Source organism: Pogoniulus pusillus, chromosome 13, assembly GCF_015220805.1.
Source record: "Pogoniulus pusillus isolate bPogPus1 chromosome 13, bPogPus1.pri, whole genome shotgun sequence".
In the NCBI taxonomy this organism is placed as follows: domain Eukaryota; kingdom Metazoa; phylum Chordata; class Aves; order Piciformes; family Lybiidae; genus Pogoniulus; species Pogoniulus pusillus.
Window position 1 is genome coordinate 17,297,640 of NC_087276.1, and position 14,563 is coordinate 17,312,202.

Here is a 14,563-nt window from a genome sequence, read left to right on the forward strand (position 1 = left end):
ATCTCTTCTGCCCTAGGGAGGCCATATCTGGAGCCCTGGATCCAGTCCTGGGCTCCCCAGTTGAGGAGAGACAGAGAACTGCTGGGGAGAGTGCAGAGGAGGCTGCAGAGCTGCTGAGGGGCCTGGAGCAGCTCTGGGAGGAGCAAAGGCTGAGAGCCTGCAGAAGAGCAGCCCCAGAGGGCATCTGAGCAATGCTCAGCAAGAGCTAAAGGAGCTGTGGGGGACAAGAGGCTGGGGCCAGGCTCTTGTCAGTGGTGCCCAGAGCCAGACCAAGGGGCACAGTGCACAAAGTGGCAGCCAGGAGGCTGTAGCTGAGCAGGAGGAGAAAGTTGTTTGTTGCGAGGGTGCTGGAGGCCTGGAGCAGGCTGCCCAGAGAGGCTGTGGAGTGTCCTTGTGTGGAGAGCTTCCAAGGGCAGCTGGGCACTGTGCTGCTGGGCAGGCTGCTGTGGGTGCCCTGCTTTGGCAGGGGTTGGGCTGGATGATCTCCAGAGGTCCCTTCCCACCCCACCCTGCTGGCACTCTGGGATTGTGTGAACATCATTTTGCCTTTCTCCTCTACATGCAGCTCTCTCCAGACCAGCAAAAAAGGAGCTGTGATCAGTTCTCCTCCTGTTGTGCCACCTGCACACATTTCCATTCCAAGGCAGTGCAGATGCCATGTGCTGCTGGCAGGGCAGAATGGGCAGCAGTGATTCATCACTGCTGGCAGCTGCGTTGGCAGGGCTGGGGAAGACAACTCAGGCTTGGTGGAGACAGCCTGGCAGAAGCCTCACTGTGATAGCAAACAATGGCAACCAAACACAAACCTCAGGGAGTCACAGCACCCTGGGCTGGGCTGAAAGGGACCTCAAAGGTCATCCAGTGCCACCCCCCTGCCATGGGCAGAGACAGCTCCCACCAGCCCAGGAGGCTCAAGGCCTCATCCAGCCTGGCCCTGAACACCTCCAGGGAGGTTGTGGATCACAGAATCTATAATGGCATTCTGTGATCCACAACCTCCCTGGACAAACCTCTTCTAGTCTCTCACTACAGTTTCTTCCTCCTCTCCACTCTGTCTCCCCTCTCCCAGCTCAAAGCCATTGTCCCTCATCCTGGCACTCTCAGCCCTTGTCCCAAGTCCGTCTCCAGCTCTCCTACAGCCCCTTCAGGTGCTGGAAGGCTGCTCTGAGGTCTGCCTGGAGTCTTCTCCAGGCAGAACAGACCTAGAGGTTCCCCAGCCTCTGATCAACTTTGTGACCTCCTCTGGACCCTCTCCAGCAGCTCCAGGTCCTCCTTGTGCTGGGTTCCCAGAGCTGGAGGCAGTGCTGCAGGTGAGGTCTGAGCAGAGCAGAGGGGCAGAATCCCCTCCCTGTGCTGCTGCTCTGCCTGCTCTGGCTGCAGCCAGCACACAGCTGGCTCTGGGCTGCCAGTGACCAGTGCTGGCTCCTGGGCACTGTGGCACCAACTGACACCCCCAAGGCCTTCTGCTCAGGGCTGCTCTGGAGCCACTGCTCACCCAGCCTGGATTGGTGCTTGGGGTTGCTCGGAGGCAGGTGCAGGACCTTGCACTTGGTCTGCTTGAACTTCACCTGGCTCAGCCTTTCCCTCGGCTCTGCTGCTCGCCCTGATGGGAGCAGAGCTCCATTCAGTCTGCCCCCTGGGGTCTCTCCTCTGGCCCTGCCTGCCCCCTGGGGTCTCTCCTCTGGCCCTGCCTGCACCCTGGGGTCTCTCCTCTGCTCCTCCACCTAGCAGCCCTTTTTCCACCCCTCACTGCCTGAGCAGCTGCTCTTTGCCTGGGCAATGTCTCCAGCCTCTTCTGTGCCCCATCTGACAGCAGCTGTGGGCCATTTCCTTGGTGCAGTTTCTCTTTTGGGTGTGCAGTTGAGCACTTGGGGATGCTCTGTGGCTGTCCTTTGGAGCTGTGAAGCTGCTGGCAGCATTTTGTGTGTGAGGCAGGGGTGAGCTTTCACTTGAATGCTGAAGCTACCTGCCTGGCCCAGCCTCCTGGGGTTTGTTTTCAGCTGCTGTTGTTTTTCCTTGCAGAGCTTTTCATCTCCTCCAGCTGGCAGGGAGACGCTGAAGCTGCGAGCAGTGCTGGGCTGCAATGGGAATGGCAGAGGGAATATGGTGTGGGACCCTGACACAGGTACAGTGTGGGGGCTGGGGAGCACGGGAGGGGTCTGTGAGACAAGCTGGGATCTTCCAGCTCTCAGAAGCACAGAATCATTTTGGCTGGCAAAGCTCTTCAAGATCCTCCAGGCCAACCAGTCTCCAGCTGTGCTTAGGCTGGGGCTGAGCCATGGCACTCAGCACCACAGCTCTGCCTCCTGGAAACACCCCCAGGGGTGGGCATTCAGCCACCTCCCTGGGCAACCTGGGCCAGGCCTTCAGAACCCTTCCAGTGAAGAAGTTTCTTCTCATGTCCAACTTAAACCTCCCCTGGGGAACTTGAGACCCTCTCCTATTGTCCTGTCACTTGTTCCTAGGAAGCAGAGCCCAACCCCCAGCTGGCTGCAGCCTCCTCTCAGGGAGCTGTAGAGAGCAATGAGCTCTGCCCTCAGCCTCCTCTTCTCCAGGCTGCACACCCCCAGCTCCCTCAGCTGCTCCTCCCCAGCTCTGTTCTCCAGTCCCTTCCTCAGCTCTGTTGCTCTTCTCTGGCCCTGCTCCAGCCCCTCAGTGTCCTGGGAGTGAGGGGCCCAGAACTGACCCCAGGACTCAAGCTGTGGCCTCATCAGTGCCCAGCACAGAGGCACAATCCCTGCTCTGCCGCTGCTTTTGCTGCGCTGTTGCTGCTCCAGGCCAGGCTGCTGCTGCTCTGCTTAGCCACAGAAGAGCTTCCCTGAGCTGCAGTGCAGGTTGCCATGGGCACTGCACCTGAAGCCTTGATATGTAGGCTCCTCATCATCTCCTCCTCCTCTTCTCTTGCCAGGATTCTTTGCCTACACCTCTGGCTGCCTCATCGTGGTGGAGGACCTGCACTCAGGGGCTCAGAGCCACTGGCATGGCCACACAGAGGAGATCTCCACACTGGCCCTTAGCCACGATGCCCAGGTAGGAGCAGCCCCTGCTGTGCCCCTGGGCTGTGCCTTCACCCTGTGGCTTTGTACTGCAGGGGTGGCACAGACTAAACTCTCTGCTCTCTGCTCCTCCTTCTGCCTGCTGCCTGCAGACCAGCAGGGCTTGTGGAGATGCAGCCCCAAGTCCTGCAGCCTGCTTGTGCCTTCTGCTGGCTCGATGTGATCCAAAGGGCTGCTGCCTTCCTTGGGGTGGCACAGCTGCTGCCTGCTGCCTCTTCTCCTGGGCTTCCCTTTTGCCAGCCACACCACCTGAATTTGGGCCTGGCTAATGAACTGCTCTCTAACTCCCAAGGTCTCAAGGCCCATATTTTCTTCCATTAGCTTCTGGCCTCTGCCTCAGGAAGGAGGGATGGGGACTCCCACTGTCAGATCTGCATCTGGAAGGCCCAGGATGGGGCTTGCACAGCAAGACTCTCCCACCACAAGACCCAAATACAGGCCATGGCCTTCTCCAGGGATGACATGATCCTGGTGACCCTAGGTGAGTACAGCCACAGCAGCAGGAGTTGGGGGCAGGAGCACACCTGGAGCAGACACAGCATGGGAGGAGGATGTGTGCTGCCTGTGAGATACAAACCAAGCTGGTGCCTGGCAGCCTTGGCACAATGGATAAAGCAGTGTGGGCAGCAGGGGCAGGGAGGGGATTGTGCCCCTCTGCTGTGCCTGATGAGACCTCCCCTGCAGTGCTGGGGCAGCTCTGGAGTCTTCAGCACAGCACAGAGAGGGACCTGCTGCAGCAGGGCCAGAGGAGGCCACAGCAGTGCTGGCAGGGTGGAAGCTCTGCTGTCAGGCCAGGCTGGCAGAGCTGGGGGTGTTCAGCCTGGAGAGGAGAAGGCTGCAGGGAGACCTCCTGGTGGCCTTGCAGTGCTTCAGGGGGCCAGAAGAGAGCTGGGCACAGAGGTTTGAGCGGGGCCTGTTGTGGCAAGCCAAGGTAGATGGTTTGAGCTGCAAGAGGGAGATTGAGAGTGAAGGGAGAAATGTTTGGCACTGAGGGTGGGGAGAGCCTGTCCCAGGCTGCCCAGAGAGGTGGGAGCTGCCCCATGGCTGGCAGCATTGCAGGTCAGGTTGTGTGGGGCTGTGAGCAACCTGCTGTGGGTGGGGATGTCCCTGCTGAGTGCAGAGGTTGGACTTAGGTGTCCTTTAAGGTCTCCTCACCCAAACCAGTTTGCTTTTGCATCCAAGAGCAGGAGATCCCTGCTCCTCCTGGCAGTGTCCCCCTCCAGCAGTACTTTCTCCACTGGGAATGTTTGCAGAGTTCTGGCAGCAGTGTCTGGAGGTCAGACCAACCCTGGGGGTGTTGCCCACAGTCATGCCCACTGGGTTCTTTCTGCTCCACTTCAGTTCCTTCTTGTTGCCCTCTGCTGCTTTGCTTCTCCTGAAGCTGCAGCTCCTTCCTCACGGCTCAGCAGTGCTGATTCCTGTATCCAGTGTCCAAAAGGGAGAAGCTCCTTCTGGCCTTGGTGCAGCTGAGACGGAGCTGCAGGGAGGCAGGCAGGCTCCAAACTGTGCCAGGCAGCAATGCCAGCACAGGATGGGTGCCCAAGCTGTCTGTTTTCTTTGGGCAAGGGAAGTGTGGAGAACAAATATGCAATTAGTCAGGTCTTGTTGGGCATGAGAGAGGACTTGGGGAGCCTGCAGTGCCCCCTCTGTGGGCTGGTGGAGCTGCCCTTGGCATGAATAAGCTTTGCTGGGGGGAAAGAGAGCTTCGTGCCCCCTACAGAGCAGTGTAGGGGAGCAACTTCTTCCTTCAGCTCCAGGCTGGGCTGCAGGGTAGAGGAAAAACATTTCCACTGAGCTTCAGGAGCAGAGCACTGCCATGTGGAGCTTCTCTGGGAGCTGGGGAGGATTCATGGAATGGATTGGATTGGGAGGGAGCTCCAAGGTTATCCAGTGCCAACCCCCTGCCATAGGCAGTGCCACCTCCCACCAGCCCAGGGTGCTCAAGGCCTCACCCAGCCTGGCCTTCAGCACCTCCAGATGTTGAAGACCTCACATTCTGTGATTCTGTGATCCACAACCTCCCTGGACAAACCTCTTCCAGTCTCTCCCCACCTCACTGCAAGGAATTTCTTCCTCCTCCCCACTCTCAGTCTCCCCTCTCCCAGCTCAAAGCCATTGTTCCTCAACCTGGCACTCCCAGCCCTTGTCCAAAGTCCCTCCCCAGTTCTCCTGCAGCCCCTTCAGGCATTCGAAGGCTGCTCTGAGGTCTCCCTGGAGCCTTCTCTTCTCCAGCTGCACAGCCCCAACTCTCCCAGCATGTCTCCACAGCAGAGCTTCTTCAGCCTCTAATCATCTTTGTGGCCTCCTCTGGCCCCTCTCCAGCAGTTCCAGGTCCTTCTTTGATGGGTTCCCCAGAGCTGGAGGCAGTGCTGCAGGTGAGGTCTGAGCAGAGGAGCAGAATCCCCTCCCTGTGCTGCTGCTCTCCCTGCTCTGGCTGCAGAGAGGAACAGAGTCCCCATTCTCCAGGGGAAACTTTGTCCCTGTGAGGGTGCTGGAGCTTGGAGCAGGCTGCCCTGAGAGGCTGTGGAGTCTCCTCTGGAGAGCTTCCAAACCCACCTGGCTGTGTTCCTGTGTGCCCTGCCCTGGCAGGGGGATTGCACTGGGTGATCCCTGGAGGTGCCTTTCAACCCCTGACACTCTGTGTTGCTGTGTGAGCACCCTGAGGCTGCAGAGCTTCTTCTTCCTCTCCTTCCTGCTCTCTCTAGGAGACTACAGGGACCAGACCATTGCTCTGTGGAACACCTACACCCACCAGCTCCTGGCATCTGCTGGCATCCCAGAGCCAGCCCACGAGGTGGCCTTCAATCCTCTGTGCCACAGGGACTTGGCCTGTGTGGGGAAGGGAGCTCTGATGTTTTGGCTGCTGGAGGAGCAGGGAGCTGCTGTCCATCTCAAGGTAAAACCTCAGCTTGCCCTGCTCTGAAGATGGCTCAGCAGCATTCTCCTTCCTTCTTCTCCAGGCCTCTGGTGAGGGGGGATGGAGGCTCTGCCTCTCCAGCTTTCATAGGGGTTGTTTCCTTCAGTGAGAGGCTGTTGGCTGCCCAGAGGAGGCTTCTGGCTGGGTTTGAGACATTGCCTATGAGTTGAGGAGAGGAGAGAGGGTTCAATGTGGTGTAGGTAAGCATCAGGTGGAGGAAGGCTCTTCTGCCCCTCCACTCTGCACAACTGGTCCTATTGTGCCCAGCTCTGGGCTCCCCAGTTGGGGGGAAACAGGGAACTGCTGGAGAGAGTTCAGGGCAGGCTGCAAAGCTGCTGAGGGGCCTGGAGCAGCTCTGGGAGGAGCAAAGGCTGAGAGCCTGTAGAAGAGCAGCTTCAGAGCTAAAGGAGCTATGGGGGGGCAGGAGGCTGGGGCCAGGCTCTTGTCAGTGGTGCCCAAGGCTGAGACAAGGGACAAGGGGCACAAAGTGGCAGCCAGGAGGTTCCATCTGAGGTGGAGGAGAAAGTTGTTTGTTGTGAGGGTGCTGGAGGCCTGGAGCAGGCTGCCCAGAGAGGTGCCCTGCTTTGGCAGAGGGCTGGGCTGGCTGATCTCCAGCCCCACCCTGCTGGCACTCTGGGATATTCTCTTTGACTTCTCTCTTTGCTGTGCCCTGGCAGGTTCACCAGGCCCCAGCCCCGGATGTCCTAGGCCCAGTGGAGCTGACCTCTCTCTGCTATGGTGCCAGCCCTCTGCTCTACAGTGGCACCAGCTCAGGGCACATCTGTGTGTGGGACACTCAGGCCAATTGTTGCTTCCTGACGTGGGAGGCTGACGAGGGTGAGATCGGTGGGTACAGATGTGCCAGGTGTCTGCCAGGCCTGCAGAAGGCATCTCATGGGCAAAGGGGAGCAACCAGCCTGCAGACCTCTGATCTGAGCTGTCTTGTGCTGGGCACAAGATGTGTGGGTAGCAGTGGATCTGTAACCTGGGGAGCCTGGGCTGTAGCAGACCCCTACTGCCCTGCCTGAAGGAACTGGTGGCCCAGGTGTCAGGGGCACACCTTGAGAGGTGGTACCTTGGGTGATGACATCTCTGGTGATGAGACTTAGACACAGTTCCTAGGGCATCCTCCTCCCTCTGCTGGGGAGCTGTGGGTTTAGTGGGTGAGCTCTCTGCTGCCTGAGGAGTTGTCTGGGGGGCAGTGGCCAATGGCTGCTGCCCAGATGGCAGAGGTGTTCCTGATGGGGCCACACTGGCACCAGTGTGGTTTAATATCTTCACCAATGACACAGACATTGGATGCAGGCTCCCTCAGCACGCTGGCAGATGGCACCAGGCTGAGTGGTGTGGGTGACACATGTGAGGGGATCTAGCCAGAGGGACCTGCACAGGCTGGAGAATGTGGACCACGTGAACCTCATGAGGATCAGCAAGGCCAAGGGCAAATTCCTGTAGCTGGGGCAGCACAGCCCAAAGTGTCAACCCAGGCTGGGGCTGAAGGGCTGGAGAGCAGCCCTGAGGAGAAGGCTTTGGGGGTGCTGGGGCTGCAAAGCTGACCCTGAGCTGGCCCAGGCTGCCCAGAGAGGTGGGAGCTGCCCCACGACTGGCACCACTGCAGCTTGGGTTGTGTGGGGCTGTGAGCAGCCTGCTCTGGGTGGGGATGTCCCTGCCGAGTGCAGGGGTTGGGCTGGAGGAGCTTGGAAGGTCCCTTCCAGCCCAGCCCAGTCCGTGATGCCATGGCTGGGGGCAGGGCACGCTGGCAGGTGCCCTCCATCCCTGCTTCTCTGCAGGTGTCCTGCTGTGCCAGCACCACAGGCTGCTCAGTGGCAGCAGCACCAAACGCATCCGGCTGTGGGCAGTGGGCACCGTGCAGGAGCTACGGCTGAAAGGTCCTGATGCCAGGTAGGAGGTGATGGCTCCAACGTCCCTGCTTTTCTCATGCCAGTCTCATCAAGCCCTGGAGATGCTTTTCTCCTCAGCTGACATCTTCAGGACCTGTCTCAGAGGTGGCTTTTCACAGACAGACGCTGGCTGCAGCCACACTGCTCCTGCTGCTCCTCAGCCTTAGTTTTTCCTCTCCCATCTGTGCCTGCTGATCTGCATCTTTGTCCTGAGCTTGTGACACAGGCAGCTGAAACCTCTGAGTTATAGAATTGGTTGGGTTGGGAGAGACTTTTAAGCTTAACCAGTCTTAACCACCCACCCAGCACCACCATGGCCACCAAACCCTGGCCCCAAGTGCCATGGCCACAGGTTTCCTGAACACCTCCAGGCATGAAGACTCCACCTGGGCAGCCTGGGACAGTCTCTGACCACTCTGGCAGCAAAGAAATTTTTCCTTCTCTCCAACCTAACCCTGCCCTGGCACAATTCAGGGCAGTTTCTCTCCTATCCCTTGAGACTAAGGAGCAGAGCCCAACCCCTACCTGGCTGCAGCCTCCTCTCAGGGAGCTGTAGAGAGCAATGAGCTCTGCCCTCAATCTCCTCCAGGCTGCACACCCCCAGCTCTCTCAGCTGCTCCTCCCCAGCCCTGTTCTCCAGACTCTCCCCCAGATCTTTGCCCTTCTCTGCCCCAGCCCCTCAGTGTCCTTCTGGCAGTGGGAGGCACAAAACTGACCATAGTGCTCAAGCTGTTCCCTCCCCAGCACCCAGCTCAGGGTCACAATCCCTGCCCTGCTCCTGCTGCCCACACCATTGCTGATCCAGGCCAGGCTGCTGATGCCCTTCTTGCCCACCTGGGCACTGCTGGCTCTTCTCCAGCTGCTGTCACCCAGCACCTCCAAGCCCTTTTCTGCTGGGCACTTTCCAGCCACTCTGCCCCCAGTCTGGAGCCTTCCTGGGGTTGCTGTGCCCCAAGGGCAGGACCTATCTGAACCTCATCCCAGTGGAATCGTGTGGAGCTTCTGGTGCCCAAATGCTGTCCTGGTGATATGTAGGAAGTCCTTAAGGGAATTAGCCAAACTCCTGGGCTTGTTTTCTCCTCTTAGGCTGCTGCAGCCCCTGGTTCCTTTCTCTCCTACAGCAGCTGGTTGCCGTGGCAGTGCCACTGTGGTCACTGCTCACTGCACAGCAGCTCCTTTAGCTTCAGAAGGTGTCTGGGCTCACTGGGAAAAGCACTTAAAGGAGGCAGAATGGCTCCTCCAACAGCTGAGCTCATCCTTCTCTCCTCCTTCCCTCCAGGTCTAGCTCAGTGCTGCTCGAGCAGGAGCTCAGCCTCGATGGGCCCATAGTGAGCGCAGCCTTTGACGAGTGCCTGGAGATGGGCATCGTGGGCACCACGGCAGGAACCCTCTGGTACATCAACTGGGCAGAGAGCACCAGCACCCGCCTCGTCAGCGGCCACAAGGACAAGGTGAGAGCAGCAGGCACCAGGCTGGGCTGGCCCCTGATGGCTGCACCCTGGCACACTGCCTGTGGGCTGCAGAGGTCAGTCCTGCTCTGGTCGAGGAGCTGCAGAGCTGCACTCAGCAGGAACATCCTCCACAGAGCAGCTTGCCCGGAGCCTTCTCCAGCCTCACCTGGAATATTTCCAGGCATGAGGCCTCAACTACCTCCCTGGGCAACCTGCTGCAGTATTCCAGCACCTTCCTGGTGCAGAACTTGAGCCTTGGAGGTACCTTCCACCTCAGTCCCACTCTGTGATCTGCAGGTGACTGCGCTGTGCTTCAGCCCCGAGGAGACTCACTGTGCCAGCTGCAGCGAGGATGGCAGCCTCAGGGTGTGGGCTCTGGGCAGCCTGGAGCTGGTGGTGCAGTTCCAGGTGCTCAACCAGGTAAGGATTTGGGGTATTTTGATTTCTTGACAAGGCACAGCCCATGGGCCACTGCTTTGCATGGATTGCTGTGTCCTTGTGGAGCAGAGGACTCTGCCCCAGTGAGGCCAAGCTGGAGCCCAGGGTCCAGTTCTGAGCTCCCAGCTCAGGAGAGACAGAGAACTGCTGGGGAGAGTCCAGGGCAGACTGCAAAGCTGCTGAGGGGCCTGGAGCAGCTCTGGCAGGAGCAAAGGCTGAGAGCCCTGGGGCTGAGAGCCTGCAGAAGAGCAGCCCCAGAGGGCATCTGAGCAATGCTCAGCAAGAGCTAAAGGAGCTGTGGGGGACAAGAGGCTGGGGCCAGGCTCTTGTCAGTGGTGCCCAGGGACAGGACAAGGAGCAGTGGGCACAAAGTGGCAGCCAGGAGGTTGCATCTGAGCAGGAGGAGAAAGTTGTTTGTTGTGAGGGTGCTGGAGGTCTGGAGCAGGCTGCCCAGAGAGGCTGTGGAGTGTCCTTGTGTGGAGAGCTTCCAAGGGCAGCTGGGCACTGTGCTGCTGGGCAAGCTGCTGTGGGTGCCCTGCTTTGGCAGGGGCTTGGACTGGATGATCTCCAGAGGTCCCCTCCCACCCCACCCTGCTGCCACTCTGTGCAGCTGAACAAACAGCTGGAGGTGAAGTTTCTCAGTGCATTTGCTGCCTTCCTTGTGTCACTGAGTCTGTGCCCTGGCTCTTTTGCAGAGCTGCCAGTGCCTGGCCTGGAAGCCTCAGCCCGTGGCTGCGTGGGGAGCTGAGAGCCAGCAGGTGGTGGCAGGGTACAGCGATGGCACCATCCGAGTGTTCAGCATCTCCAGGACAGAGCTGGAGCTGAAGATGTGCCCCCATGGCACCGCGGTGACAGCCGTTGCCTACTCCACAGATGGTGAGGCTGCCCAGGGGGAGAGTGGCTCTGTGGTGCCAGGGTTACCTGAGCTCCAGCTGCTCTGTGTGCTGCTGACCTGCACAAACTGGGGCCAGACAGAGCTGGAGGACCTGTGTGGATGAGTTTGGGTATCTCTGCCAGCTGATCATGCAGTAGATGGGGCACGGGAGGTGTGTTGGCAGGGGGTTGGGTACAAGAAGCATTCCTTTGTGTCCTGATGATCAGAGGCTGCCGTGGCTCCTCCTCAGTGTGGAGTCCCTATGGGAGTCTGAGACATCTCAGTTTAGCTAGCCTTTGGGTGGCACAGGCTGCCCAGGGAGGTGGTGGAGTCCCCCTCCCTGGAGGTGTTCCAGAAACCTGGGGCCAGGTTTTGGGGGCCACGGTGGTTCTGGGCTGCTGGTTGGACTGGATGGCCTTGGAGGCCTTTTCCAGCCCAAACCATTCCATGTTTCCAGCCTTTCACAGTGCTCTGGGACACTGCTATCTCGGACCTTCTTTCCTATGGGATTTCTCTTCTCCTCCAAGATGTGTCCTGTTCTTCTCTCCCCTCTGCCCACAGGAGAAATGATCTTGTCCGGGGCTCAGGATGGGCTGGTGGCTGTCAGCAGCCTTCGCACCGGAGTGACCCTTCATGTCCTGCCTGACCACAGAGGCTCTCCCATCACTGCCCTCCAGTGCACCAGGCAGCAGGTGAGGCCTGAGCCACTCCCCCAGTGTCACCACGCAGCTGTGGGAAGCCCAAAGCCACCCATGGCCTGGGCTGATCCCCAGCAGAGTGGGCAGCAGGAGCAGGGAGAGGATTCTGTCCCTCTGTTGTGCCTGCTGAGCCCTGCCCCTGCAGTGCCAGGGCAGCTCTGGAGTGCTCAGCACAGGAGATGCTCCCCGGGTGAGGTGTAGGACATTGCTGCTCTGCAAGCACTCCCCTAGGAGGTGTGTATGAGGACAGGCTACGTGTATGAGCTTGAGCACCGAGGTCAGTTCTGGGCCACTCACTCCCAGAAAGAAACTGAGAGGCTGGAGCAAGGCCAGAGAAGGTCAACAGAGCTGGGGAATGGTCTGGAGAACAGAGCTAGGGAGAAGCAGCTGAGGGAGCTGGGGGTGTGCAGCCTGGAGAAGAGGAGGCTGAGGGCAGAGCTCATTGCTCTCTGCAGCTCCCTGAGAGAAGGCTGCAGCCAGCTGGGGCTTGGGCTCTGCTCCCTAGGCTCAGGCAATAGGAGGAGAGGAACTGGCCTGAAATTGTGCCAGGAGAGGGTTAGGTTGGAGATGAGGACTGGCACAGGCTGCCCAGTTGGTTGGTAGAGTCTCTATGCCTGGAGGTGTTTAGGCCATGGCACCCGGACCTGGGGTTTAGTGGCCGTGGTGCCCAAACAAGGTTAATCCTGCTGCTGATGCCCTGTGGCACAACTTCTCCGTCTCTGGGGGCAGCCAGCTCCAGGCTCCTGTGCCAGCAGTCACCAGGCTGTTTGTTGTGCCCAGCAGGCTGGCTCGGGGGCACAGGGCAGTGAGCTGTGGTTGGCCACCAGCTGGGACCGGCGGCTCAGCGTCTGGGCTTGCGACTGGCGGAGGGGAAAGTGGCAGCTCCTCGACTGCTTCAGCTTCCCAGCCCCTGCCAGCCCCCAGGTGAGCATGGTCCCTGTCTGCCCTTTGCCTGCACTGGCTCAGGCTGCAGAAGCCAGCCTCAGTTTTCCCCCTTTTGGTTTCCCTCCCCAGGGCATCAAGAGCCTCCCGCCCAGCCTGGCTGCCTTCTGCCCTTGGAAACCTTCCACCTTGGTCTGTGTGGGCTTCGGGATGCAGAAGGAAGCTTTGTTTTACAGCCTGCATAAGAAACAGGTAATGCTGCCCTGCCAGGCTGCTCTGGGGGCTGCTCTGCCACCCCCAGGCCATGGCCAGGGCAGAGAAGGTGCATTTGGGTGGAAGGGAGCAGTGCCCTGTGTAAAAAGCCACATCTGAGGTGGGTTAAGGCAAGCAGCTGCTCAACTTCTCATCTCAGAACCACCTTGCTCTGGCCCAGGGGAGCAGCCAAGGCACTGACTCTGCCTCAGGTTGTGCCTGGGCAGGCTGCCAGTCCCTGCTGCCTCTTGATCTGCCACGAGAGAAAGGCGTTTGCTTTCAGGAGCACTCCTTGAGTCTCCTCTGGAAGGTCAATGCCTTTAGCAGGTGTGAGAGCTCTGAGAGGTGCCCTGCAGAGCATCGGCCAGATGGAGAGGGAGCCCTTTCCCCTCCTGACAGCTGTGGCTGCAGTAACTCTGCCCTGCTGCCTGCCGCTGTCTGAGGCATTGCTGTGTTTCTCTGCTGGAGCACAGGTGGTCCAGAGGATCTCCCTGCCCTACTTGGCCACCTCGCTCAGCCTGGCTCCTGCTGCACGCCTCATGGCCATCGGCTCCAGGGGTGAGTAGCAGAGGAAGCCAGTGGGCTGCTGGCACTGCTGCCTTCTCCCAGCCTGGGGGCAGGGATCTCTCCTGCCTCCTGCAAGTCGGGGTGGGGCAGAGGAGGCCACAGCAGTGCTGCCAGGGTGGAAGCTCTGCTGTCAGGCCAGGCTGGCAGAGCTGGGGGTGTTCAGCCTGGAGAGGAGAAGGCTCCAGGGAGACCTCCTGGTGGCTTTGCAGTGCTTCGAGGGGCCAGAAGAGAGCTGGGGACAGAGTTCTGAGCAGGGCCTGTGGTGGCAGGCCAAGGGGGGATGGTTTGAACTGCAAGAGGGAGACTGAGAGTGGAGAGAAGGGAGAAGGATTTGGCACTGAGGGTGGGGAGAGCCTGTCCCAGGCTGCCCAGAGAGCTGGGAGCTGCCCCATGGCTGGCAGCACTGCAGCTCAGGTTGTGTGGGGCTGTGAGCAGCCTGCTGTGGGTGGAGAGGTCCCTGCTGAGTGCAGGGGTTGGGCTGGATGAGCTTGGAAGGTCTCTTCCAACCTAAAGCAGTCTGTGATGATGTAGAAAACACACAGTGAAGGTTTCTTCTTCTCCAGCAGCCTAGGAGGCAAAAGGGACCACGGCATGGGGAGAGCCAGCACCCTTCTCCTAGCAAGGGGCCTTTGCTCCTGTAGTTGTGTCTGCACAGGGAGGCAGCACCTGTGCCCACCCTGCTCCCACAGCAGCTCCTGGGAGCAGGCTCTCCTCCATGCCTGCCTCAGGGCTGCAGGGCACCTGCTGAGGGCAGGACCGGGCACCGTGGGGGTGTGAGGCAGCAGCGCTGCCCTGTGGCATGCTGCTGCCTCATCGCTGCCGTGTGCCAGTCCCCCGGGCAGCGCCATGCTGCCTCCTCAGCACCAGCTGTTAGTTGCCTGCTTGCTCTGCCCAAGAGGCTCTCCCCTGCCCCCCGGCTCAGCACAGCGTTGAGAGCCAGGGCATGGTGCTGCTGGCAGGGACAGTCCCCGTGTCTCGAAGCCCGAGCCCTCTTGCCCTGGCACCGAGCGCTTTCGTCTCCCCGCAGAGCGGCTCCTGAGGCTGCTGCGCAGCCCCGGCAGCGGTGCCCAGGACTACGCCGGCCACGACGACGCCGTCCACTTGTGCTGCTTCTCCCCCTCCGGCCGCCGCCTCCTCACAGCCTCCCACAGCGCGGTCCTTGCCTGGGAGGTCACGGGCGGCTGAGCCGAGCGTCCCCGCAGCCGGCAGCGCTCCTTCAGCGGGGAGCCGGCGGAACTCTTTGAACCAGGCTCCGGCTCATGGGCAAGGCCCCGGGCAGGGCTCAGCCTCCCGGCGCAGGAGGCAGCGGGTGCCCGGCGGGGATGCGCCTCGGAGCCTTGGTTTTGCCCTTCGCTTTCATCGTTCCTCAATAAAGCAGCGGGAGTTGGAGCTGGGAGGTCCGAGACGGCTGCGCCGCGCCTGCTGCCGCCAGGGGGCGCCACGGCGGGGGTGGGCCAGGGAGGCCCCGAGCCTGCCCGCGCCGCTCTGCGCCGCCGCTCGCTGGTGCGGCCGGAAGCGGTGCGGCTG

At 60.3% G+C, this 14,563-nt stretch overlaps 1 protein-coding gene across 1 annotated transcript in view; it reads left to right on the forward strand.

Annotated features, from left to right (window-relative positions):
* The window catches only part of WDR90 (WD repeat domain 90), a 39,928-nt gene extending 25,503 nt beyond the window's left edge, over nucleotides 1–14,425 (forward strand). Inside the window, exons 29-42 of the mRNA XM_064152644.1 lie at nucleotides 2,023–2,125; nucleotides 2,909–3,030; nucleotides 3,378–3,537; nucleotides 5,762–5,952; nucleotides 6,651–6,819; nucleotides 7,764–7,875; nucleotides 9,154–9,325; nucleotides 9,623–9,745; nucleotides 10,459–10,639; nucleotides 11,199–11,329; nucleotides 12,116–12,259; nucleotides 12,350–12,469; nucleotides 12,943–13,027; nucleotides 14,064–14,425. Coding sequence (XP_064008714.1) covers nucleotides 2,023–2,125; nucleotides 2,909–3,030; nucleotides 3,378–3,537; nucleotides 5,762–5,952; nucleotides 6,651–6,819; nucleotides 7,764–7,875; nucleotides 9,154–9,325; nucleotides 9,623–9,745; nucleotides 10,459–10,639; nucleotides 11,199–11,329; nucleotides 12,116–12,259; nucleotides 12,350–12,469; nucleotides 12,943–13,027; nucleotides 14,064–14,221 — 1,971 coding nt within the window. The 3' untranslated portion in view covers nucleotides 14,222–14,425. The remainder of the gene's footprint in view (nucleotides 1–2,022; nucleotides 2,126–2,908; nucleotides 3,031–3,377; nucleotides 3,538–5,761; nucleotides 5,953–6,650; nucleotides 6,820–7,763; nucleotides 7,876–9,153; nucleotides 9,326–9,622; nucleotides 9,746–10,458; nucleotides 10,640–11,198; nucleotides 11,330–12,115; nucleotides 12,260–12,349; nucleotides 12,470–12,942; nucleotides 13,028–14,063) is intronic.
* The last annotated feature ends 138 nt before the right edge of the window (nucleotides 14,426–14,563 follow it).